Source organism: Micropterus salmoides, unplaced genomic scaffold (assembly GCF_014851395.1).
Source record: "Micropterus salmoides isolate LMB-PRFRI ecotype aquatic unplaced genomic scaffold, ASM1485139v1 Ms_hic_scaffold_10, whole genome shotgun sequence".
NCBI classification, from domain to species: domain Eukaryota; kingdom Metazoa; phylum Chordata; class Actinopteri; order Centrarchiformes; family Centrarchidae; genus Micropterus; species Micropterus salmoides.
In genome coordinates this window covers 8,937,222-8,963,541 of record NW_024040041.1, presented here as the reverse complement: position 1 = coordinate 8,963,541, position 26,320 = coordinate 8,937,222, and the positions used below count along the sequence as shown (strand labels likewise).

The window sequence follows — 26,320 nt, the reverse complement described above, 5'->3', positions numbered from 1 at the left end:
TTGTGAAGATTGTATTTTATTCCTTCCTTTATATAATTTGTTTCAGCGTATTTGTCCGCGTACTATCAGTCAGGTGAAAATCATATAGAAGACATTTATTAAGTTATTTACAATGTAAATATTTTCAATCGTTCCAACCTAAATGAGCAGTCACTTACACTATAAAATAAAACCCATTATCTATGAGTACATGAAAAGCTATATGCCTCTAAAGGAAAATTCAGTGATGAGCCTGCTCCTCAGCAAAGGAATTTAATATGGTTTCTGCTGTGAGGTATAAAGACATAAATATTGAAACTTGTAATTTACAATTTTTTGCATACCTATCCACTTGGGGGGGGGGGTCCATCTTTCCTCTTGATTCTTTTCCTCTGAAACTCCTCACTGAGTCTCTAAAATCGGGATTAATGCATAAATGTGCATAAATGCAGAACTTTTCACAGAAGAGTCATAGCAAGGTCTCCTCTGCCATAAAATCCTGTTATTTTTTGCCTCACATACTGAGGCGAGCTGTGAGCTACATGTGCAGCAGCAAGTATGTGGGTGTGCAATTATTAATATGCCATATTTCATTTGAGACAGGGATGAAAACATTGTGCAAAGGAAAAGAGGGAGGCATTGGCCAACCTAGGAATCCTACAGCCAGTAAGGCAAAGTCAGAATATAAAACAGGAGAATAAACATTGAGATTCATGTTCCTCAGTATATGCTGAATTCTATTTGTTGGAACCCGTCCTTGGCTTGAAATGAAAGCAAGGACAAAATGAGAAATTCATGATTTTACTCTTATTTCTTTAATGGGAAAACATGCGCCTCACTGGTTGTACAATGTTGCATCAAAATCCATCCACACAGATTTCCTGTGTCCACGCGTAGGTCGTACTGATCATGAGGGATGATTGGTTTAACAAGGAATGAAGATTATTGGCTGAAATTGAAAACAGAATGTCACATAAACTTTAAGAAGTATAGAGACAGAGGGAGTACAAGAGAGGCAATGGGTGCAGATGTGACCTGGGCTTTGAAGTAAGATGAATGAGAAATTATAGATAAGCAAAATAGCAGCCATGTGAATCCACAGTCCAGATTAAATGCACAGCTACATTGTACAGCTGCTGAGGAGAGAGACCGAGAAGTCCATCATTTTTCACAATGAGGGTTCAACTGCAGGAACAAGAATGTCCTCAATCGCTGTCACTTGAGTTGGTGTCGGTTAGGGCTGAAGACTGCAAGAAGTAAGCTTACCAGATCTCTGTAGATCCTCATCTCTGCTTGAGGTTAGAGGCTCGAGGCTAGGACACACCTGAATTGACAAATGAACCGACTGTGGTCGAGTTGCATTGTGGGTAATGTAGGTGCAAAGTTTTAACAAGGAAGAAGAATGCGTGAAATAATAAATAATTTATCTCTTGATTCCATTTTTATCCTTTGTTATCTCCATCATGAGTCTGACACAGTTATGAGTTCATAGCCAATTTTTTCCCAATGTTCTCAATGGAAAAATCTGAGCCTAAATTACAAGCAGAAGAAAGAAAAGTATATATATGTATACATAGTTCTTTTTAAATCTTGTAAAGCAAGTTGCTTACTGCAACTGAATGCACAACGCTGAACACTCAAGTGAAAACAGAAGAATTCATCCATCCATCCATCGTCAACCGCTTATCCTGCATACAGGGTCGCTGGAGCCAATCCCAGCTGACATCATGTGCAAGGCGGGGTACACCCTGGATAGGTCGCCAGTCCATCGCAGGGCCACACATAGACGAACAACCACTCACACCTAAGGACAATTTAGGGTCGCCAATTAACCTAGACTGCATGTCTTTGGACGGTGGGAGGAAGCCAGAGTACCCGGAGAGAACCCACGGGGAGAACATGCAAACTCCACACAGAAAGGCCGGGGCAACCGAGGTTTGAACCCACGACCTTCTTGCTGTGAGGCGACAGTGCTAACCACTGCACCACTGTGCCGTCCACAGAAGAATTCAATTCAACAGAAAACGAAAAAAAATACTGAACATACGTAGAAGTTGCTGGTGAACAATAGACAGGTAAACAGACCTTTCTGCAGATCTTTTGGCCACCTCAAATTCCATGCAAACAATCTGGGAAAAAATTTACAAAAACACGAGATTGAGGAGTCTCAGAGAGGAAAGAACCACACTGGCTGAGGGTATGAGCACAGACAATCCCAGAAAGTTCCAGGAAGATGATACTAACCGAGAGAACAGAAAGAGACTTACTCTCATCTTTGTTTAAAGATGAAATCATGTAGCAGAGAGGAAGATAGTTGGAGTCGTGGATAGATTTCTGATACTTATTTCTCATCTATCTCCCTCAAAGGTTTTAACCCCATAACCAATGGCTGATTTTTCATAGCATGTACTGTAGTTGTGACTTCATCTTAGCTGCAGTGAGATGCATAAAAACCCGCTGGTATATCAATGCTGTGGAACATCTGCATCATACACATGTTGTGAGGTGTGACAATCAAAAAGGGCCAAAATGTGCTCAGAGATAATGTAACTGAGAATAAATTTGACCTGACAAGGGAAGCGCTTTGGTTTTCCATTCTCCTGAAAAGCAACAACTCTCCCTTCACACTTTGGGCATGCCCACGTAGTGATAAAGTAGCAGTCAGCTTCTCAGAGTGGGTGTAGAGCCACAGAGAAAGGTTTAGAAAGACAGAGAGCACTGCAGGACAAAACAGTGAAAGTGAGGTACATTATATTTGAACAGAGTGGGGCGGGTAGATTAGGTGAGGCTGAAAGAGGGAACTGGAGCTGTAATCTGGGTTTAAAGTCTTCCATTAGTATTAAGGGAGGACACTTATTAGATTGGAGCTGTGTGCGTTTTCTCCTCAGAGCGGGAGACTAATTGGATATCACCAAATCACAGAGCCTGACGTCATGACACAGTACAGGAGAGCGGAGGTAGATGATATTCAAACACGCTCAAAAGCAGCGGAAATTAATGGCAATTAAAAGATGCTGATGTCGCCATATATATAGGCTACTGCAGTAGTGCATGATTTTATCAAGCTCGCGTACTCACATGCAAATGAGGGGGAAATGGGAAGAAAATGTTTTCCTGTGTGTCTCTCTGCGTGTTGGCATGCGTAACACGTCAGGACGATGAATGCTTTTGCTGTAATTACATTCCTCACCGCCTGCATATCACAAATCTCAAGCAGGAGAGCAACAATTCCTGCAAATCAGTCCAGCATGCTGCTGCAAAAATACTGCAAGGGAGAGGGGGGAGGAAAGGTGGGGGCAAAAGGGCAGAACAGGTAGAGAATGAATATTGCGTGTCTGAAGGCAGAAACAATTGAAGAAAGAGGGTTGAATAGAAGAGAAGGAAGTAAAAGGTTATTCAGTGTAGCAAGTGCTCAGAGGCTTTGCACACTAGCACAATAAAACACAGTCCCGCTGAGGGGAAATTAGTCCTTTGAGTTGATGTGATGTAATTTTTATATTCTGCGGTGTCACACGGTCACGTTTCAGTCTTACATCACACACAGTGTGACTAGAGCTTTCCTGCATCTGTGCTCCCTTTCATTTTACATGGTGCACATGTTTCCTGTGTTTTCTCTTTGCCCCTGAGACCTGATAAATGCTGCATTCATTTCTGCATTGGAATGAAAATGAGTGATACATGAAAAGGAAATTTTTCATTCCCAACAGCCTCATATGTATTTTAAAAAAGCTAGAAAAATATGAATGTTGACATAATGTTTCATTACTGACCTGTCAATATCACATCCTGTACTTTTAGCATTAACAGTAAATGTACTAATGAAGTAATTACTTATTTTAGTGCTATACAATTCCTGTGAGCCTTTAATGGAAGCATCTGTTTATGCAAATTCTCTTGTGTTCAACTCATTTTCAAATGGTGTCTCGCTCCACCCTCTTTTTCTCTGTCACACACAATTACACATGCACAACAACACACACACATGTTTGAATGGCTTCCAGTGCCTGTTTTTGCCGCATAACTGTTAATGAACAAGATTAATGCTTATTTATATGTTTACGTCCTCAGTTGTAGCCCATAAATTCACAATCTGTTCAGCTTCATTATTCAGTCCCATGTGTGTACAAGGCAAGATACGCCCTTGGCAAGCTAAACATCCCATTTCCAGCCCACAGTGCAGTAATGTACTCATTAATACTTAACAGAGTCTATAACAATGTGATGTTGTGATTGCCGCTTTTAGGCATCATTAAAATCCAGGAAGCTGAGGAATACACATTATGGATCCTTTATGTTGTGAGCGGCTGTGAGATAATAAAATCAACACTATGCTGAGCATTTTAAATTAGAAAACAAACCCTGTGACCCCGTAAGGCACACTTGGAGTCTGTTCCATTAAGATGTCTCTCTAACATCTAACTAAACAAAAAAAGATCCCTAGACCAGAGACTCTGTTGGAAGTGACATTTCTTGTTGTAGAGAGAGCTCAGTCAAAAGTAGGGATGTCCGTCCATATTTCGCTTTCTGCTCCTGATAACAGCGCACTTACCTTTTAATTGTGAGTATTAACCAACCAAATCCAACATTATTTTTTGTTTTCCTTAATATTACAGCTGCGCAACAAGTAAAGTCCAGAGTGTAATATTTAAGAGGATCTATTGACAGAAATGCAATATAATAATACATACAATTACATTACATACATACAAAAATACAATTCATAATTAACCTTTATGTTTTTATTTTTTTATTTCTATCTACATTCTCCTCCAGTCCTCTTACATGGAAGTCACCATGTTGCGCCGCCATGTTTCTACAGTAGCAAAAAGTACCAAACAGAGAAACTGCTTTACCAAGTGTGTTACATCAATCAAAACGTTGAATATGTACAAAGAAGAAGACGAAGAATCAGTAATAGCAGTATTAGTATTATTACTCGTTAGAAGTAAGAAGAGAAGGGAAATTTAGAAAAATGGAGGACCACACATAGTATTTAGTACACAGCCGACAGAGCGAGTCTGCCACCGTAGCTTCTCCTGCTTGCAAAAGGCGGGATGAGTGGTGAGTGAGAGGTTTACAGAACAGTATGTAAATCTATAAGACACAAATACTAAAAATATTGCCTGGGGTAGTTTATATTATATACAGATATTAAAAGAGGACTATATGTTGTCAGTTTTCACAACCTTTTTGTTGTTGGATTTAGAAATTAAATTGATCAAATTTACAACCTAATTGAGAAAAAGTACAAAGTTTGTTTGTTTTTACTGCAGAATTTACATTTATGAATGTGCAATTTTGCCATTAGAATTCATACATTTATGCATGTTTTTATTTTCTTCAACTTTTATAAAAAGCAAAAATGACATTCTCCCCACATCAATGGAAAATCTTTGTAAATATGGTCAATGATGAATCAGCTAAAGTTAAAGAAAATTTAGTAAGAGTAGTTGCCGAGTTGTTGATGTCATACACATAGAAACATGGCAGACAACATGATGGTAAGAAACATTTAATTTGTGCAAAATCCCGTATTGCATGTACATATTTTGCTAACACATAATTTGTAATATGGTTATAATGATTAGTTTGCTGTACATGTAGAGTAAGCTAATGATAATCCAACACATCTTTGTAGCAGCATCCATGCTGATTCCACTTGAACACACACTGAAGTCAGAAGAACGACTTCACAACTCTGGAAATGGGACAATCTAAATAAAGAAACATTAGCAAAGTATAAAGCAGAAGAGCTCTGGCAAGAATTTTAGGCCTGTCCTGTCTTGTAATGCCACTTTGTTCCTCAAGAGACGATGGGAGATGGTAGATCTGCAAGCAGGGGGTTTACTACGTTTCTAAGTCAAATAAATAAACAAAATAAACTCACAAAATGTCAAGAAAGGAAATATTCTTTCCCCTATTTCCAGAATGAAAAAGACAACCAAACACAATGAGAGACGAAACGTCTTCTACTATCTCCAACCAAGTCCAGTTTCCCTTGACTTTAACCTTCTTTGGATAACTATGACCTGGATGACTGAGAATCTTCACAGACACAACCATACACCTTTGGATGTTTCTGTCTTTCATTAAATTTTATCATTGAGCTGACGCTTTTATCCAGAGCTACTTACAATTGCTAAATGTCGGAGGTCAGACGCCTCTGGAGCAACTAGTAGTTAAATGTCTTGCTCGGGGACACATTGGTGGATGCATCACTGTGGGAATTGAAGGCATGTGTCTTATCCACTGCACCTTCTGCAGTTCCTCTGAACTAATTGCCTTGTTAATTCATTGTAAAACACACTTCATTCAAATGTGACAGAAACACAATAAAACTTTCCACTGTTTAATCACCAGTTTAAACAATTTGTTTCCTGCAAGATTTTGTATAGTGTGCTGTTCTTTGAATAATATTTGTGCAGAGGAGTGTCAGTGTGGATTTGCTGTGATAGGAAGTTTTGGACAGGAATCACACGGTCTCTAAATCTCCAGTTGGTAATTCTGAAGATTTTTTCAACCAAGAGCAGAACCCAATAGTCCTGCTTCACCTGCAAGATGTCACTGAAAGAGATGCGAAGTGACATAAAACAATCAAAATGACTATGAAAAGAGACAAAACAACTGGAAAAACATTCAAAATGACCATTAAGAGACGCAAAATGACTACACTACAAACTTCTGTCTCTTTCAGCGTGGATGACTTGCTCTTTTGTAACGGGCGGCCTTTTACATATCTCTACTGAGGGCCCATTGTCTCATAATCCATTCGTTACACTAAAGGCTTTATCAAATCTGCTTCTGCTAATTCCCCAAGGAGTTGTTTTGGCTTACCAAACTAAAAATATAGCTTTTACATCAGGCCATCCATCCTGTGCTATGTCTTTTTATTAAAACAGCAGCAAGAATTCAAGATCAATTAATCCACGTGGACATTTAGTTGTACAGTTTGTTAAATGGCACAGAAACAGCTCTGCTACAGTATAGTTTCCTACAGTGAACATTGACATCCTCCTCTGCACCCAGATCCCAGCTGTGGGAATGTGGAGCCAAGGTGGAAGTTTCACTTTAGTCCCTCACCCACTCACACTGTTGCAACGTGCACAACAGCAAAGAAAATGGTGTGAGAGAGAGGTCCCCACACAAAACCAGTGTGAAGAGAGAAAGACAGAGCAGAACAGCAATAGGAAGAGATGTTGCAGCTCCCCGCAAGAGTGAGGAGAGGTAAATCTTCCGACTGAGTTTAGAGAGAAGAGAAAAAAGAGGAGATAAGAGAAGGGAACAGCACGCTCCACCCCTCCCCTGTTACCACTGTCAGGGCTAATATCTCATTACTAGTCTTAGCTGGCAGCTCTCAGGCAGTCAGATAGAGGTCAGGAAAGCTCCAGAGAGAGAGACTAACAGTGAACTTAATAGCATAAAAGTCCAGAGACACGGAAAGGCTCTGAGGAATGGTCTCAATAGAGGATTCATGAGTAGATGCTTTCATATAGCTAATTGTGGGAACTAAAGTATACATAACACTCGCATGAATGTACCCATTTATTAAATGTTGTTTTAAAAATCAGTGGTGATGCCAGCATTTGTCAAAAATGGAGACTTCTCATGCTCATTTGCGTCATGCCCATCTTACTTTCAGAGGAATGTTTTGTATTTAATTTGCTTTGGCAGAGAAGAGAAGAGAGGAGAGTATACAAGAAATCAAGCTTTAAGTAAGGAATTACAGCATTGGCAACAGATCATAGACCACAAGCAGGAGAAAGAGACAGAGAACAAAATATTAAAATAAAGGAGTGGCCCCTCATAAAGTACAAACTCAATCATTTGGATTTGGGCTACATATTTTAAATATCATACATGTATTCCTTATTGTGTATGTTTTATGCATAGTTCAGTCAATGAGTGTCATTACCACTAGTAACCACTGTTTTACACCTGCAGGGGGCAGATGAGTTTCACTCAGCAGAGTGTTTCAGCCATTCACAGGTGAACGGCCACTATAGTTTTTAGTCAGTGTGGCAGAGAGGGTGAAAGAGGACACATGACTAAGGTTTCACACTGCTGTAAATCTGACCTCAGCAACACACACACTTTATGCATACCAGAGTCAGCTATAAATAAAGTACGTGGTTTTGTGGGTAGTGATGTAATGTGTGGACTTCTAGTCCTCTGCACAATCATATCTGGGCTCGGTACAGATCGTGACATGTTATATTCCACTGTGCAAACCTCTAATTGATTAGGTTTATGAAATACAGTGTTAACAGTCTATGATTCATGCTATCATATCTGGTCAACAGTAATATCTAGCTTCTATGTTTGAGCTCCACTATGTCAGTTTTGACCACAAGGGGGCAGACAAACTTTAAAACAAAGTTAGTAACAGAACCTTTATATTCAATCAGATAATCAAGTTTGAACGTGTTGTGTACCTGACATATATCAGTCCGATATTTACTAGTATTTCAATTCTGTTTTGGTCCATCAACTCATGAAATATCAGATATCTCTGCTTGCTGTTTCACATTGTACACTGTAAAACCTTTCCAAGCTGGTTTAACTTAACAAGACTATGGGCTATGATCTTACACCCGTTGCTAAGCGGCACACATCGCAGAGCAAGTGTCATTGCTAGTTTCCAACTAACAGTCATTTTCTGACATCACCCTCTGTAATCATTAAAGTAAGTCATTAAACACTCATGCATCAATGCAACACACAAGAATAGAAATCACCTGGAAGTCAAAGATGTGAAATGAACAGATGCTTCACAGAGAAGAGGAGCATATGGATTTATCTGTCTGTCGTTCACTGTTAACTGAGACTCCACTCTGCAGGGGAATTCATACACTTCCCATATAACCCACAGAACTATAGAGTAGCATAAGGCTTCCTGATCGAAGAAAGTGTTTTATGTCAACACTTAAGTCCATACTCACTCTCTCACTCGCCCACATGAGCTCTCTCTCTCTCTCTGCTTCACACTTTTTTATTCATTTGTAATTTATGGTTTTTATAATGCGCAATTCATGCAGCAATGCGTCGAGGTACAAGCGCACCTGGCTTTAGAGGGAATGGGAGAAGACACTCTGATTGGTTTATTGCATGTTATGCCCAAAACACCCATGACAAATTAAGAGGCTCAGTACAACCCTTTTCAACCAACCATTTTTTCCGCCATTAAATTAGCAACAGTGGATTCAAACACACCCTAAATTCATCTGTATCATGCCCTCACGCCCTGCGCTTAGATTGTTAAAACAGGGCATTAAGAGTCTTTGAGCATGTTGGTTTTTAGCAGATACAATGTTTATCATGTTCATGCTTACAATATGTGAAACAGTTCTCATAAACTTGATTACTTTACAAAAGCAGGGGCATAACCATCATTATCATGATCATGAGCTGGCTGAACACAGAAGCACACAGAAGGTTTCTCTCATGTAATGTTTTCTTTAAACTACAGAAAAGCAGCTTGCTGGGAAGTCTGCTAATGTGCTAATTGTGTTTCTTCATAAACATAATTTAATGAGTTTAGTGAACACTCAGTGGCACATTCAGTCAAATCAACTTTCCAATACACAAGACTTTAAGTCACAATAAGATGAGTTCCAAAATGGATCTAAAAATGAAAACTAAAATTTTCAGTTTTTTTTTAAAGTGTAGTCCCTGATTTCATCTCTAACTTAGATGTACAGAATTGGCTACTCACACATGATTTTGGAAATTTATCATTATACGTCCTGCCTTGGTCATTTGGGGGATACAGCTCTTCTAACGAGGTGGTCCCTTTTTTCTCAGAGAGTGTGCTGCCTTTAAATAAGATGGCAGCTGAGAGAATGTGAGTCTGAAATAAGCTGAAGGGGTTGTAGGGTCCAAGCGGCAGGCCTTGTGGCTCACTGTCACTCTGTGCCACTGGCTGCCTGCGTGTCACTAGTCAGTTGCAGACGATGTGTTGGTTCACTGCTTGGCCTGTTGTGGTTGTGGCTCCATACATGTGATTACACTGACCGCTTTTGACAACCACAAAGAGAGAGAAAAGATAGAGGGCAGGGAAAAGAGAAAGATGGAAAAAAAGACAGAGAGAGGACACACACAAAGAGATGCAAGTTATTGTCACATAAATATTGTGACAGGAGGAGCAGTATGAAGCTGTATGAGATAGGAAATGAAGGAAAAGGGAAATAAAAAAGGCTGAAAAAGAACAAACACAATTAGCGACAATATTACAGAAAAGGGCATAATTACAAATGTTTTAGGTCAGATATTATAGCAGTATGTGGTCACACCAGATATGGCACCATCAAATAAATACACATTTTTGCAAATTATCTGGATCCAGAGACCGCTCTACCAGCTGGGCTATCGCTAGTCTGTTACAACTCTGACTAGTTACTCCAAGCTTTTTGTTTACCATTGTACACCATTTAATTCAAGTCAAATTATTGTGGAGGAAAATAAAGAAGAAAAAAGCCATCCAAGCTCATTAGCTAAACACAATATACGCTCACACAATTTTCAGACAATTCCTCTTTTGAGTAAACGTTTTTAGTGTTCCACAGAGTTAAAGTTAATTGTGCCACACAGCTAACAGGCCTTCAAACTACAGCTCCCATATTTGAATCCCTGTATAGAAACAGTACATATCCACACAGTTTACAGACACATATACCAATTGGCATACTTTGTCTGGCTGTGCACAGTCAGCTGGAAGTCCAGCCGTAAAGTATAAGTTCCCAAAAAGAACAGATGTAGAGTCCAAGACCTTCGTATAATTTGCAGGAATACTTAGCCAAGAGGAAAAGATGCATACTCACAATGGAGAGAAGCAAGTTTTATTTTATTTCTTTAATGGTGGGATGAATGGGGGGCAAAAAATGATAACTAAGATAGAAGGGAAAAGGAATGACAGTCTGCCCTTAAAAGGCAGGGAGGATGAGAAGAGAGAAAACAGTAGGTGCATGGCTCACTCTTATTTAAAAATGAGCAGATTGTTGCAGTAACTGTGTATTTGGTCATGCATAAGAATCACCGTGGTGATCTTGGTAAAGGAAATTCCTCCACATCTGATCGTACAGGGCACAAAGAATTCTGCTGTACTTTCATATTACTGAACTCATTTGCCTTTCAGATATGGAACTGCTGCCTGTGAACACTTGCTTGTAATGTCTGTTTGTGAATGCTATCTGATGAAATACGTGTGTGTGTGTGTGTGTGTGTGTGTGTGTGTGTGTGTGTGTGTGTGTGTGTGTGTGTGTGTGTGTGTGAGAGATTCCTGACAGGCGTAGGTGGGTTCTGGTCACAAGCCTTGCAGGTCAGTTTGTTAGAGTTGGCACAACAGAAGAGCAGCAGTGGGGCACTAAAGTAAATAGCACATAAAACAAAAAAGTTGGATAGTGCTCTTATGTGAAATTGAAGCAGATTATACTGAGCTATGCATCAACAGAAACACGTGTGTGTGCACACACACACAGAAATGTGCAGTGTGTCCTGAATTGACCCCGATTATTGACACATTGAATAATTTAGGCTGTGTTTATAATTTTACAGCTCACATGCCAAAGCCAAACACATCCATCTTCACGTCGTTGCAGTATTATATGATTATATATTTAGAAAAACCCCCCACTAACACTTCCAAGACATTATAAAGAAAATTATTATTGAAAAAAAGAGAGAGATAACTATGCATGACAGTTTGGTTGAGTGTTATCTATGTGGGCTACAGATGAATGTAGAACAATCTTGTGAAACCTTTTTCTCACTAACGATTGAACCCACAATTATGCAGGACTGAACCTGATGCTATTTTCTCGCACTGAGGCAATCTATTTCCTAATTGGAAGTAAACGTACTTATGTGATCTCTCTGTAATAACAGTGTTGCTGTAGGAGCGAGAGATTACAGGAGATGGAAGAAAGGATGTAAGACAGTACGCGGTGTTTGTCTTTGACAGCGTTCAGCGGCCTGTCCTTCTTATCCCCACCACCAATCAACTTGACAGGTTGAAGATTTGTCATTGTGAATGTGAAGTGTTATTTAAAGAGGATTTCACTTGGAACAGAGTGGACCGCAATCTTAGGAGAGTTTGGAGAGGAGGAGTGAAGAGAGTGTATAAATATTATGAGTCATTTGTGGTTCAAGATCTGAAATCCACTTCTAAACATCGATTCAGCCAGAGGAATTTGCAACCCAAATATGTTTCTGGTCATGTAACAGCAGGAGTTACATTACTTGAAGGATAATTTACGTATTTTTGGGCTTCTGATTGTAATTATTGAATCTCGGTTCCGGTTCCAATATTTTAAGCTATAATCAGTGAACTGTCAACTGGGACAGGAAAGTTTTTTTCCCCCCTTAATTTATAAAAATAAATATTACTCTCACAAAGAATGATCAGTGATCAGTCAGCTTTTTCTGATGTGCTATGACTCAGGAAAATATCAAAGAAGGCTAAAGTCTATGTATATTACTGTGAATAGCAGATACCATACCTTAACGGAGGAGATTCAACCGTAGGGATGTAACCCCTTCACCGCAAATCTTGTCACCGCTCTGTGATATCCATCCATTCCTTCCTTGCTCATTTTCCCCTTTATGGCTAAGGTGAAAGGAATTTTTGTCCTAGTGCCGTGTCTCTGGGGACTCGTATCTAAGAAAAATATATATTGGAATATTTTGTAGACATCATTCATTTACCTTCAGTATAAACAGTGAATGTCAGCTCATCTGTGTTTTATACCTGAGCGTGAGATGTTGCTACTGTATCTGGGGCGTCATTGTAGCTGGGACACCACAACATACTGAACACCATGCATACCTTCAGATTTACATCGTAAATGCTTCATTATATTGAGGATGCCTCCTTCCTTGCACAAAATGTCCTTACTGCAAATGTTGCATTTTACTGTCGTTCTCATTTTTAGTGAAGCTTAGCAAACCTTTTGAGCATTTGCTGCGGCCCGCCATGGTCCAGGAATGTAAAAATCTCTTCTCGCATGCTTTGTGACATACTGCTTAACAAATTCCGTGACATTAGGTTACTGTAGCAGGTCCTGGCAGAGAACTGCAACTTTATGCTCACTGCAGTTCAATCAGGAGCGCGACTGAAATATACCAAGTTAGGAACCGATAAGCACAATTAAAATGCATGTGTCTTAATGAATCCATGGTTCTTGTAAATTTGGTATCGGCTCAAACTCGGAACAGGTTCTTGATACACAACACTATGTCTCCCAGGCCTCTTCTCTGGGCTCCGCCAGCTACTGTGCTATGTAACATAATCATGACAACAGCGCAATGTTTTTTAGCACCACATCACATACCAAAAAAACTATATTTTGTTGATTGGGGCAGAGACAGAAGAAGACGTGGGAGGAAGCGAGGAAGAGAAAAAGCGAGAGTGACCAAACAAGAGACCGGGTAGCAAGCTAGCCAACAAAGCTAGAAAGCAACAGACGCAAGAGCACTAAAGCTGATGATACACGGAGCAACTTTTAGAGCAATGCTGGGCAATGTTGCTGTCAGTGGTAATGAGTAAAGATTACTGCCGTATTCCCCTTCTCCCGCCACTCCGCCGCTATCCATTCAAAACATAGTCTTGACTTGCCACCAACAAGATTGCCCAGCAACATTGCTCAAAAAGTTGCCCCGTGTATCATCAGCTTTACACTAACATTACAGATGTCCAAGTGTGTTACCTAGTATGTTTGCTAACAACAACTCGAGATTTATAGCTAGCGGTGTGTGATTGAGCAACATTATGTAACTTCTACCATAAAATAACACATGGTGGAGAGCTGTGTCGTGCTAGAGCCGGGCGAGCAGGCAGCATAACCGGGCTCAGTCAGCAGCCTCTATGAACATAGAGTTAGCTAATGGCAGAGGTGAAGAGACAGAAGAGGACGCTGACGTTGGCAGCTAAGAAAAAGAGAGTGAACAAGCAAAAGGAAGTTGGCTAGAGCTTCGTGAAATAAAAGACAGCAAGAGAGATGGCGAGATTACCTTTTTGACACTGGACAAGTTAGAAATATTACTATGTCTTGTGTTGTCATACTTGCTTGATGTTTGACTGTGTTAGAAAAGCTGCCGCGGTAGAAGCTGTTCTTTACCATAAGCAGGGATGGGCAAAGATGCATCTAGATGTGTTTTAAAATAAGGTACCAAATTCAAATTTTAAGTGTATCAAATTTAACTACAAAATAAAGCAGACACGCCCTGTTTCAAAAATACTAAAAATACTTTGCCAAGGTACCATGAAATCACTTGGCAAACCTTCTCTCTGTTGGCCTATGTGATCAATGCCTTCACCGGTACACTGACTCAGCTGATTAAGTGAACAATGTTTGAGAGCAACAGTTTTTCTGTGCCTAATGAGTTATTTGATACACCCGAGATATACAACCAGTTAAGGGCTACAAGCTTACACCAGCACAGCTCGCTTACCTCTTCTCTTCTTTGTCTGCTTTTCTCTCACTCATGCCTCTACTCATAGGCTTCAGCCTCTCCTATCTCTGCCTCCAATCTCCTTCTGACTACCAAAAGAGGGAGAACCACTCTGAAGGATGCATTTTCAAATGTAATGCCCACACATTATTTTTCAATATCAGATTTATTTAGGAACAATTCTCACAAAACACAAAATAGAACCCATTCCACACTTAGACTTGACAGGAAGTCGTGAGCTACAACAAACTCGAGTGGTGGATGGATGGACAATCTGTTGTTTAATGGTGTTGCATCATTTTAATCAACAACTTACACCATATTGTGGCATTTTAAAGTAATGTTGCACAACCAATGAAAACTTAACATAGGCTGAAACAGCAAGCTAACGTTAACTGTTAGGGCTGCTACTCAGGTTGAATAGTTAGCTAGAACATAAATTGTTAAATGATTTAGCCCAGGCTACTAAAACAAACACCAAAACCTAACAGGAACTGCTAAGAACTGTATCAATTTATGCTAAAATTTGATGGAAAGCTGGTGATCTACATGTTTCTCACCTTCTTCTTCAGATAAATTTTCTATTCTGATCTCAACAAGTCTGGCAAATTACTGAGTAGGCACCAATCAGAGGCAGCATTTTTATGATGACTTCACACAAAGTATTTTACAGTATTACTAAACTAGAAAAGAAAAAATATGAAGCTATTTTCTTTGACCCTATCAAATACAAATGACAAAATACTATTTTGTATTTGGAATACGAATTTTAACCACAAGCTTAGGTTAACGTTGCATGTTCTTAACAAATTGTTACGTTTAAGGAAGACAGGAAACTATGGTCACTTTGAAAGTTTCGGACTGATGGGCGAGTTGCAATGGTACATGAATAAAAAGAAACACTTTGACATTTTGGGCAATATGCTTATTGATTATACTGTTCACAAATATGAAGCTACAGCCGATTGACTTACAGCAACACTGTGCAATCCTATAGATTTTAAAAGGTCAGTTTTGTTGTTCAGTGCATTAGTGCATTGGGTTTCCTCCCTTCTCCATGAGGGCTGGAAGGCCGTCTGCCTAAAACAAAACTCAAATCAATGCCAAATGAAAATGTTTTACTAATGTTTTTGTCCTCTGTATTTCTTTAGTGCAGAGTATGTAGTCATGGAGAGAGCGCTGAGAGTTGGTGGATAGGTGAGTCGGGCCTGAAGTGGTATGTGATCCATTCACCACAAATCTACACTGTATGTGTGCCCTCGATTTTGTTAATAGGTGGTGAGGCCTGTGAGACAAGCCAGAAGGAAAAAAACAACTGACGGGGGGAAAAAAATCCACCGCTGCCTTTTGTTTTAACTGACTTCCCAGAAAGAAAGATTATTTTAAAAAAACACAGATTTAGATAAAATCACAAAAAAATGCAGACTTGACCATGTGTCCTGCAGGTTTCCAGTGTTATGCAACACCCATAAATCTAGATTTTGTTGTCGTTCATGTGGCAGAATTCACAGCCACAGGACAACAGGACCATCAGAGGCCTGAGTAATGTCTGTCCTTCATCCAGTCTGGCCGGATCTCTACCGTCCCACAGACAGAGTGAGGGAACGAGCTTACATCACATGATGTTTTTGATCTGACTCTGAGTCACTCACTCCTTAATGTGTCCACTGTTTTTGAATAGAGTTTTTTTTTGTAAGTGAATTACAGCAATGATCATTAAGAAAATAAGATGTAAAAATAGCCGGAAAAATCTCTGACCATGAGGCCTAAACTTTTTTGGGGAGTTGTTGTTGGATTACTGTTTGTCTGTGTTCTGTCCGCTCTGACCGACAGAGCCACAGAGCAGCCTGAGGTACACCTGCTCAACCACTGAGGGAAATATGAGCATACCCAGACAGGTTAGAGTCTGTGTTTTTGCAGACATTGTTAGGATAGTTTACATAAGTGTGGTCATGCACTCATTATGAAATAATTTCTGCATTCCATCCATATCCTGCACTTCTTCCACAGTGATGTCCCTTGCTATCATAATGTTAAGCCTCAAGGGAGTCTGTTCCAGTAATTTTCCCCCTCTGAGGGCGTACCTGCCTTACTTGAATTGGCCTTTTATCACCTCCTGCTCCTGCAGTGACCTCTCTCTTCAGTTCAAGCCCAGATGCACTATACTGGTGTGCTCTATTAGTCACAACCATCATGCTTAGCTCCGCCGGGTGTATCGCATCCTGTTTTTCACTTCCCTCTGTTTTTCATTTATTATTTATCTGGACTTCTGGCACACTTCACTGCTTACAAAAACATGATCTTGGCTCTCTAACATGCATTCATAACAGCTAGATATTTTGTTGCACTGCATAGACATGGGAAGGCTGAAGAGATGTCTGGTCGGAACAGGACATTAACTGCATAAGAGGGAGTGAGAAAAGGGAAAAGTACTGAAGTAGCACTGAGGTAAAGATAGGGGGAAGCCCACGAGGAGAACATCAAAAATATGACTTTAGAGATGGGCAGAGAGAAGGCGTGAACAAGAGAGAACATTGGGAGAAGTAGGGTCAAAATATCCACTATCTCATTACTTTTTCCATGCAATCACCCTCTCTATCTTTTCTCATTAACCCCCTCTCTTTGCGTCTCCTCTTGCCTCTCTCTAAGTTTAGGAACAAATTCAAGTTAACTGAAGTCACAAATCCCTGCTACCAGTCTAAACATCTTTAAAATCTAGAAAATAGGCCGTCCCGCTCATTCATATTTCTTTCCTTCCTTTGTGTTGGCATCTGCCTTCGGAAATTGGACATAGGATATCTGCGTTAGAGAACGCAACCGCTGCGCTGTGGTTCCAGAGTTAACAGCCTAATAGGACCACATCACTGAATATGTCTGCGGCCTCAGCGCCAAAAACATCCAAGACCGCAACAACATGTGCTTTCTTTCTTTTTGCTCCCTCTAACACCCTCTCTCTGAAACCTGAATTCCCCCTCTCTTATCTGTCAGTGGGGTTTATCTCCATCTTTATGGCTGTCTTAATGTTTATCTGTCTGTCTGAGTCCCGCTGATTCCTGACATAGACGATCCTATTCTGGTTTGTTTACTGTTGGCGAGGGTCTGCTTTCAATAAGCTATTCACAGTGTTCTGCCTGAGCCAAATGTGATGTGGCGTTACGTAACTCTCTGATATGCACCATGGGGATGTTGTTCTGTATGACTACTGCATTAACTGTAGGTGTAGCCTACTAAAGACTTGCTGAGTGAAGGGCAGCTTGTGAAGAAGCGCCCGAAAGGGTTCTGCATTATGTTGCTAAAGTACCAGCTGTAACACAGTGGACTTACATGTTTTTATACTTAAAACACAGAGTTCATGGCCTATGAGCTCACAGCTTCCATTCCTGAAAGTTAAAGGGGCAGTTTTCCCTTTAAATAATAGTCAGTGTAGCCTGCTCTCTGAAACAACAAAATACCAACCAAGTATTGCTGTACATGTACATGTTCTGTCTGTATGGTGGATGGTCTTTTCATATCATGCTGCCATGCTGGCAAACAGCAGTGAATATTATCATGTACCTGCTAATACGCGGGTTGGACGTTCCTGTGCCAGCCTTCCCTCACCCTCCCCTCTGTCTCTCTGTTTACCCCTTGCTTGTTTTTCTCATCTTTGCCTTTCCCTCACCCACTGTATTTCTCGGGGAAGGCGTGGGAGTTGGGGAGAGAGTGAGCTAATAACCCCGTCTGATTAAATGATGGAAAAGAGGGCTGATAGTGTGAGAAGGGAGGAGAAAGAGGATGAGGGCTAAGGGGAGGTGGAGGGGGGAGGGGGGAAGTTGGTGGGTAGAAATGAAGGGGTGGGGGGAAGAGAGGTGAGTATAAAAGCCTTGCTGTGAGGAATTAGCAAATATTCCTTTGGAGAAAATACACAGAGATATATTTCCAACTCTTCTGACGGTAAGTACATTAAAGCAAATAATCTTAAAACTGATGGCAGGTGAGAACTAAGTAGTTTATATCTTTTAAACAAACAAAAGTTAGGCAAAATTACTACTTTTATTTCTGAGCTGAGGACCTAGAGATGTGTTTTTATATTGTTTTCAATATAATGCTGCAAAGTGCCCTCCTCATGGTACAGTTAGGCCTACAGAACTACTGTTTGTGTAAAGAGAACTTAATATGTAGACTCAGGCTGGCTCGGTGTGAGTCTAGCATCATGCCTGTGGCTTTTTCCAGTGAGGTGGGCACATTCTGCCTGCAGGGAATATGAACCCGCCAGGACCCCTGCTAAGACTCAGACAGGCATAAAACTCTGTAGACACTCTTGTCAGCACCTGACACACATACTCACACACAGAGACACACTCATCTATATGTCCTTGCCAGTCTTTGGAAGTTGCTTTTTGATCTCCGGGCCCCAGGCTTGCTGTTCTGTACACTGTGAGTCTGGGTTCGGATGAAGCCAAGATATACGTGAGGGGCTGATGTGTGTGTGTTAATGTGTAATGAAAGCTGCTATTGACGGTGAAAAAAACAGAATCCTGTCCAAATACCACAAACAGAAGACGGGGATGAAAGCTTTTCTGCATTGCAGGCATGCAAATACACTGTGTGTGAGTGTGTGTGCGTGCGTGTTGGAGTGTTATAGACATCTGGTATTGCTGTTTTTACAGCTGTTTGTACAGGTGTCTTACCGTACCATGTGACTGAGTGCATTTTTTGTGTCCATGTGCTGTATGCATTTATGAAATAAATGTGTGTGTGTGTGTGTGTGTGTGTGTGTGTGTGTGTGTGTGTGTGTAGATCCACAGACAATACCTGCATCTTTATAATGACCACACATCTCCTATTTGTTAGTAATAATTTGGCAGTTAGACAGCTATTCTCAGCCACAGCTACTCTCTTATGGTTGTTCCCCAAAACTGAGGTTCCAGCCACTGAATGGCGTTTGTGGTTTGGTGCGGACTCCAGTCCATTGCATTTAAGAAAACTCTGGATACTTGTTTATCTTAGTGTAGATCTTCAGTCTGGTCTTATGAATATATACAACTTAGGTTTATGTTTGTCCCATGTGGAAATTCTGCTGCAACATGCCAGTATGTACAGATGTACGTCCACAGGATAGCTTACACCAGCAGTTTATGTGACTGGCTGTGCACAAAACCTCAGGAAACAGATTTAGAAGTTGTGCCCCTTTCTGGCATCTCTCCCTGCTTGTGGTTCTTTCCTGTTTTACCCTCAAATCTGGGACACTTTTTCTCTCTCACTTTTTCTCTCTCTCTTTTTCTGTTTCTCTTTCTCTTCATCTAACTATTACTTGGCTGCTGACGTGACTCACTGAAACACCTTTCTCCTCTTTTCCAGCAGACAGGCAGATAAACAAGCCCCAGGATGAGGAGCCTTCTTCAGTTTCTGGCACTCTGTGCGGCAGCCTCTCTCTGCGTCTGCTATGGTACAGATCCTCCCCGACATCCTCACTTTTCTAATGTTCAGCAATCATTATTTATGAAGTGTTAAATATCCAATTTAGACAGTGATTCATCATTTATGATTAACCCGATTCCATGTTTTTCCCGTAGACTCTCATGAAAGCTCAGAATCCATTGAAGGTGATTAAATGTTGTCTCTCGTTCATGGAAAAACATGCATGCAATTCTAACTTTGATGACGCAGCCTGTCGCACAGTATCATGTACTTAATCCTCATTTTACCCTTCACTAACCCCACCCTTTATTTCACCTGGCCCTGATTAGTTACATGAAGGGCAAACCTGACCTGATCAAAATAAGGATTTTTGTCTAGTAAAATTTTGTGGTTCCAGATTTGTTTGTGCACCGAAACCAAGCCAACACATTCATGACGCCACAGAGGGGCAACGGACACAGCCCACCCAGAAGGAATGGCTACAACTCCTATAACTTTATGAGGTAAAACAAACAACCAGAGACATGCACACAAAGCATGTATCTCTTCCTTTGTCTTGCACATATGTAAAACCACATTCCCACAGATACAGGCAAGAAAAAAAAGACTTAATTAGACCATTAAACATCTACATATGCTTAAAACATCTACTGGCACAAACACACAGAGCCTGAAGCTCAAGATAAATGCTCGAATGCAAAGTTTTGGGAAGAAATGCACCAAGACAAAGACACAAGCCACTGGCGGTTGTGTATCTGTTTCTGATTACAGTTCTTCTTCCCTCTAACTGTCTCTGTCTGCTTTTGTATATCTGCCCCCCCTTCCCTCCCCTCCCACCCTATCCAGGACAGTAAAGTCTCCAGCGGAGAGGCATGCCGAGACCTGTGAGGACTACTCTCCTTGCCGCTCATACGCCTATCGCTACGGCTTTCAGCAGGCCTACCAGAGATACTTCGGATCCAGAAACCAACCCCAGCAGAGACCAGCTGTGACTCGTCGATACTGAAAAGTATCTCTCTCTGTCAGATATCATTATCGCCTGGAAATGAATGCGTGTTCCTTCATTCCATATATCACGACTTTTATATAATTTATGTAGGCTAGTTGTTTTTGTGGTCTCTTCATAGTCCTAGAAGAAAACACATTTTGTAAACACAGAGTGGCTCAGATGTTACAGAAACCCATCATTATACACGTATAGAAATTCTTGGCGCATCTCTTGTGTAATCTCAGGATACCTTTTATCCACTATTATCACACCTTCCCAGCATTTATGAGCTTCATATTTCAAGCTTCATGATTGAATGAAGTGTTGCGCTCACTATCCACTAACCGTTTCTTACATTACCCACTTCTGTATCCAGGCCAGCACTGCTGTCAGTGATTACTTCCCCTGCTTTGAAAAAAATAAATAAATTTCCCTTTACTGGGTTTTGTCTTAATCCTGTTTATGCCATTTGGTTGCCACATGAGTGTGTGAAAACATTTGGTACTCAGGGCCAATGTTTTCAATGCAACGCAGATGTTAAAATGATAGTAACTAATTCTATTTGTGTGACTCCTCAACATAAAATGGCTAAGTTTACAGCTACATATGTTTTGAAGGCTTGACCAAGAATAGCAGCCAAGGAAAATATTTAAGTGATGTCATTCAGAAATTTGATTTTAAGTTGTAAATTATTAGATTTGTAATAGTGATCAGTGCATCAATGCATAAGCAGCAGGTCAAGAGGTTTGCAGTTTTTTCTGCTTTATATACTATTAGCTAGTTTGGTCCAGTGGTTCTCAACCTCAGCATCGGGCCCCTCAAAAGGGTTACAAGATAAATCTGATGGCCATGATGTCACATTACATTACATTACGTTTCATTTCATTTAGCTGACACTTTTATCCAAAGCAACTTACAATTACTTTATATTTCAGAGGTCGTATGTCTCTAAAGCAACTAGGGGTTACATGTCTAACTCAGGCAGATGTGTCGCAGTGGGACTCAAATCCCAGTCTCTGACTCCAAAGGCATGTGTCTTATCCACTGTACCATCGCCACCACATGAGATGATTAATGGAAAGAAAAAAACATTTATTTTTATCCATAAATAGGCGTTGCTTTTTTCCCAAAATATTGGATACTTTAACTTCTTTGAGAGTCAGTCAGTTATTGAAGTGAAACCAGTTTAGTGGGGAAGTGTTGGTCGAACTGCTAACAACTCGTAGACACCTGAAATTTGACAAGGGGCAATCTATTCTGCAAAGTAATTGGAAACTATATTTATCAAATACATGTAACAGGGTTAAAAGTACAATATTTACCTCTGAAAATAGCATAAAGGTACCTCAACACAGCACTTAAGTATAGTACTGTAGTAAATGTATTTAGTCACTATTTACCACTGGCTTGTTGGGGCAAGCCAATGTCCAAACAAGGACACCAGAACTGCAGATTTCAATATGTTTGTCGAAAACCGGTTTCTTGTAATCTCCAAAGGAATCTGTGCAATGCACCACAAATCTGTGTATCAGTGTCCTCACTGCTGCTTCATACAGTCATACAAACAAAGGCTGGTCAGCACACAGTAGATATCAGCATGGCACAGTCCTAAAAACACAGTCATATTGGATGTTTGTTTTACTTCGTTGTGTTGCCAAGAGGCCACAAATGTGCACAATTACAGTTGTTCTGAGGTTGAATCCTTGAAGTTTGTCCCTGAAACGAGACAAGGCACCAGCCTTGACCCAGACAGTAAAATTACACCCTGTATAAGACTGTCCAGACCAGTCCAAAATCTAAATGTCCAGTCAAAAAAAGCAATATGAGAAGCAGGAGAGAAAAGGAAATTTTCGTTACATTTATTTATTTAGCTGATGCTTTTATCCAAAGCAACTTACAATTGCTATAGATGTCTGGAGCAACTAGAACTAGGGGTTAAGTGTCTTGCTCAGGGACACAATGGTGGATGGGTCATAGTGGGGAATTGAACCCTGGTCTCTCACACCAAAGACATGTGTCTTATCCATAACCACCCATCTTGTAAATTAAGGAAGTTCAAAGGATTTGTTCTTGGAATGTACTAATGTGCTGAATAGTAGTAGCAGTGCATAAGATAATGTAATTCAGCATCAACCTTTCTAATAAAGCAATAAAATACAAATGAAAGTATTACAAAAACACCCTTCTAGTGGTGAGTTGTTGCACTCTACTGTATGGGGATTTCTGCCACTTTATTGGCAAACCACCCAGTTGTTGAGGTAAAAATATCTTTCCACATTTCAAATTGCCCTTTTGCAAATCTTCAAACACACTGGCTTTGTTTCTAAATTTTGCTTTCTTTATGTAGGAAATCACTGCGGTTTGTAATAAAAGAGAGAGCCCTCAAATTAAAATCATGTCCCATAATGTGGAACGGTTGAGCCTCTGTTTCAGTTTGTATTACATCGCTGCTCACACTTAGTGACCTACATGCAAATGTGTGTAGGTGCGCCATAAAACTCTAACCTCTCCAGGCTGCCAGCTGGCACTGCATAAGTAAGATTTCATTGAACTTTTTATTATTATCACTAAATCTGACAGTAAGTAGTCTGGTGACTTTAATCTGCAGCTAAATTACATCATTCTATGCCTTTTTAGTGTTTAAGGATGCAGTGCATTCTCTTTATTAGTTTTCAATTTCAAGATGTAGAAGAAGAAACTGAGATGCACATGCAAGCGATAATTCACAAGGACAATCTGGTTTCTCAGCAGCACCGAAAATGACCAAAACGAGGTGTAAAACAACAAGTGAAAGCCATTTCCAGTGGCTGATGTTTTGTGGCTGTCTACATTTGTTTTCTCCTCACTTATGCTTTAAAAAAATGCCCCACCTTTTGGAAGCAGACTCCACATTATCTGTGTGTGTGTGTGAGTGACTGAGTGCACATATGTATTTATGCCAACATAAAATATATAAAGCGTCCTTTTGTATACACGTTTTTTTGTGGAGGTGTGTATCTCTGGATCTGTGTGGGTGTGTGATACATGATTCCCTAACCAATCATATACCCATGTCATAGTGAGGGCCGCATCTATAAAGCGAGTGTGTATTTATGTATATATGTGTGTAAGAGAAAGAAAGAAAGAACAAGCAAGAAGAGTGACAGAGCTGTTGACCTCTCCGGTCCTACTTGCTGCCTGATACTGCAGAAAGAAAGAAAGAAAGAAAGAAAGAAGCTGAAAGATGAAGACTTTGGCTATCCTGGTTCTCTGCTCCCTGGCAGCCATCTGTCTGACTTCAGGTAAGAGCAACACAGTTCATGTTAGAAAAGCTCTTTGTTTAAACTATTGTATTATATTATTTCAAGTAGAAGTTCCTCTGCATATGCATTTAAAAGCTCATTCTACTACTAAAGATGTGACTTCAGTAAAGACAGAGGGTTGCTTTTATTAAAAGGAATCACTTGAAAATAAAAGAATGAAATAAAATAATTATCATTTTTATTTATATTTTTCTCTCTCATGTTTGACAGATGGCTCCCAGCCTGCCATTGACAACCCTGCTCAGGAGGGTACGATCCTGGTTTTTGACTGTATTTTCAATGTTATATTAATATATAACATTTTAGTCAGTTTGACTCCAAGATCAATAGTGAACGAGATGATTGCCACAGTTTGGCTAGAAAACGTCAGGTGCTGCCTACATAAAATAATAACTCAATGAAGTTCAACTGATAATAGAGAGTTTGAACATATATTGCACTCATCCTCACCCTGCAGAAATTCAATAGTAATACATTTTTAATCAGCAACATCTGGACTTTAACGCAACAATTCTCGGTGTTGTTGCTACGTATAAGCTAAATCTTCCAAATGCAATTAACTTAGCTTGATTTGAATAAATAATTAAATAAATTGATATTAAATGTGAATGATGTGCAGGTTTGTTTGTGGAGAGGGAGCAGGCCTCCACAGTGGTGAGGCAGAAGAGAGCCGCTGGAGAGTTAACCCTGACCCAGCTGGAGAGGTATTTTACACATCTAAGAAGCACACTCACATATCAGCATCCAATCCAGAAGCATATACAGAGTCTTACATCGAACACAGTCCACTGATAGTTCTAATAGTGTCAAAGATTAGATTTTGCATGATTTGAAGCATTGCCATCTGAAATATCCTGACTAACATTTATCCTCTCTGTGATCACCCCCCCCCCCCCCCCCTTTCCATTCCAGTCTGAGAGAAGTGTGTGAGGCCAACCTGGCTTGTGAGGACATGATGGACACACAGGGAATCATCGCCGCCTACACAGCCTACTACGGACCAATCCCCTATTAGTAGCCAAACCCACAACAGCTGATTACTCATCACAACTGTCTTTTTTTTTATTTAATTCAAAAGAATTACATTTTTTTGAATTTAATTCAAAAAAAGACCCCCCCCACCCCCTTGCAGTTAAGCTAAAAAGCATGAGATATCGTTTCCAAAAGTGCGCCAGTATGCAACAGTTGTTACTCAAATTAAAAAGTGAGAGATTAAAAATGCAAGCAGATGTGTGAGAGTGGAGCAAGAGGAACAATATCTGCTTGTGAATTTGTTTTTCCATCCTGCACAGACCCACAGAATTGGCACTATAATTCTATAATTTCTGTTAGCCTATAAAGTAGTGTGATGAAAATAAATACAAATAAAAACAACTCTTCTGTGTGTGTCCTCGTTTGTAAGGCCTCCTCTGGGATTCTGGATAAATGAACTACTGTGACATCTAGTGATGTCAACCCTCCAATTAATGAAATAGTTTAGTTTATCATTGTGTCATACAAACAACTATGGTCTTTTAAAACACCACCATTCATATAATTCAGATCCAGTCCAGAATGTTTGTATACATTTTCAAACAGTACTACAATTTGCGCCTCTGATAAAATCACTGGCTCTCAAAGAAATGTTTCAAACAGAAAGCAGAACAGTCTGAATGAAATCCACAATATTAAAACATTGGTATACTTTGAGTTCAGGTGGAAAAACTGAAGATTTGTTCAGTCGACCTTTTTTCATTTAACAGAGGCAAAAAGACATTCTGGTCATTGTAAAGTCAATGATTACCTGAATTCTCCTTGTTATTCCTGTGCTTGCTGCAATAACACAACCTGCACAAAGGCATACCCATTCAGGACAGAGCTTTAATGTAATGTTGGTTACACGCTAAAATGTCCATGTGGGTTAATGTATGTGGGGGAGACAAAGAGACATTTGATAAAACATATTTCAGAAAATAAAAGTAGGAGACAAGATCTAACTTCCTCTTGATCTATTGCTTTTACAAAGGAAAGCATTTTGGGTATAGAAATGAAGCACACTTTTGCCACATGGACTGGATGAAGAGCTGGCGTTTAACTTTGATCTTTTTTATTTGATTTGCTGGAAATTAAACTGGCTTTTTTAACCACAAGATGGTGGTATTTGATTGAGCAAAATGCTGTCTGAATAAACTCATCTCATCTGTGTCTTCTTCCTTTAGGTTGTTAA

The 26,320-nt window shown here is 40.0% G+C and overlaps 2 protein-coding genes across 3 annotated transcripts; both read left to right on the top strand.

Moving 5' to 3' along the window:
• Nucleotides 1-18,233: 18,233 nt before the first annotated feature.
• Nucleotides 18,234-21,255, top strand: LOC119883997 (matrix Gla protein). Of its 2 annotated transcripts, none has more exons than XM_038694487.1 (5): nt 18,234-18,357; nt 19,768-19,852; nt 19,980-20,009; nt 20,222-20,327; nt 20,671-21,255. In XM_038694487.1, exons 2-5 carry the CDS (start codon nt 19,792-19,794, stop codon nt 20,828-20,830), a joined length of 357 nt encoding a protein of 118 aa, XP_038550415.1. In that variant the 5' UTR covers nt 18,234-18,357; nt 19,768-19,791; the 3' UTR covers nt 20,831-21,255. The 2 variants fall into 2 exon arrangements, with proteins under 2 accessions (XP_038550415.1, XP_038550417.1); XM_038694489.1 differs by having other exon boundaries at nt 18,261-18,357; nt 19,765-19,852.
• Nucleotides 21,256-23,915: 2,660 nt separating this feature from the next.
• On the top strand, nt 23,916-25,488 carry LOC119884018 (bone gamma-carboxyglutamate (gla) protein). Its single transcript, XM_038694496.1, has 4 exons — nt 23,916-24,093; nt 24,325-24,363; nt 24,734-24,818; nt 25,027-25,488. Exons 1-4 carry the CDS (start codon nt 24,036-24,038, stop codon nt 25,127-25,129), a joined length of 285 nt encoding a protein of 94 aa, XP_038550424.1. The 5' UTR covers nt 23,916-24,035; the 3' UTR covers nt 25,130-25,488.
• The last annotated feature ends 832 nt before the right edge of the window (nt 25,489-26,320 follow it).

What these genes read in the sequence shown, in the direction of transcription:
- LOC119884018 (XM_038694496.1), top strand. Translation starts at nt 24,036, where the DNA reads ATGAAGACTTTGGCTATCCTGGTTCTCTGCTCCCTGGCAGCCATCTGT. An exon ending in AGCCATCTGTCTGACTTCAG is followed by an intron (nt 24,094 to 24,324) that starts GTAAGAGCAACA and finishes CATGTTTGACAG; the next exon opens with ATGGCTCCCAGCCTGCCATT. An exon ending in TGACAACCCTGCTCAGGAGG is followed by an intron (nt 24,364 to 24,733) that starts GTACGATCCTGG and finishes AATGATGTGCAG; the next exon opens with GTTTGTTTGTGGAGAGGGAG.
- LOC119883997 (XM_038694487.1), top strand. Translation starts at nt 19,792, where the DNA reads ATGAGGAGCCTTCTTCAGTTTCTGGCACTCTGTGCGGCAGCCTCTCTC. An exon ending in CTCTCTCTGCGTCTGCTATG is followed by an intron (nt 19,853 to 19,979) that starts GTACAGATCCTC and finishes TTTTTCCCGTAG; the next exon opens with ACTCTCATGAAAGCTCAGAA. An exon ending in AAGCTCAGAATCCATTGAAG is followed by an intron (nt 20,010 to 20,221) that starts GTGATTAAATGT and finishes TTGTGGTTCCAG; the next exon opens with ATTTGTTTGTGCACCGAAAC.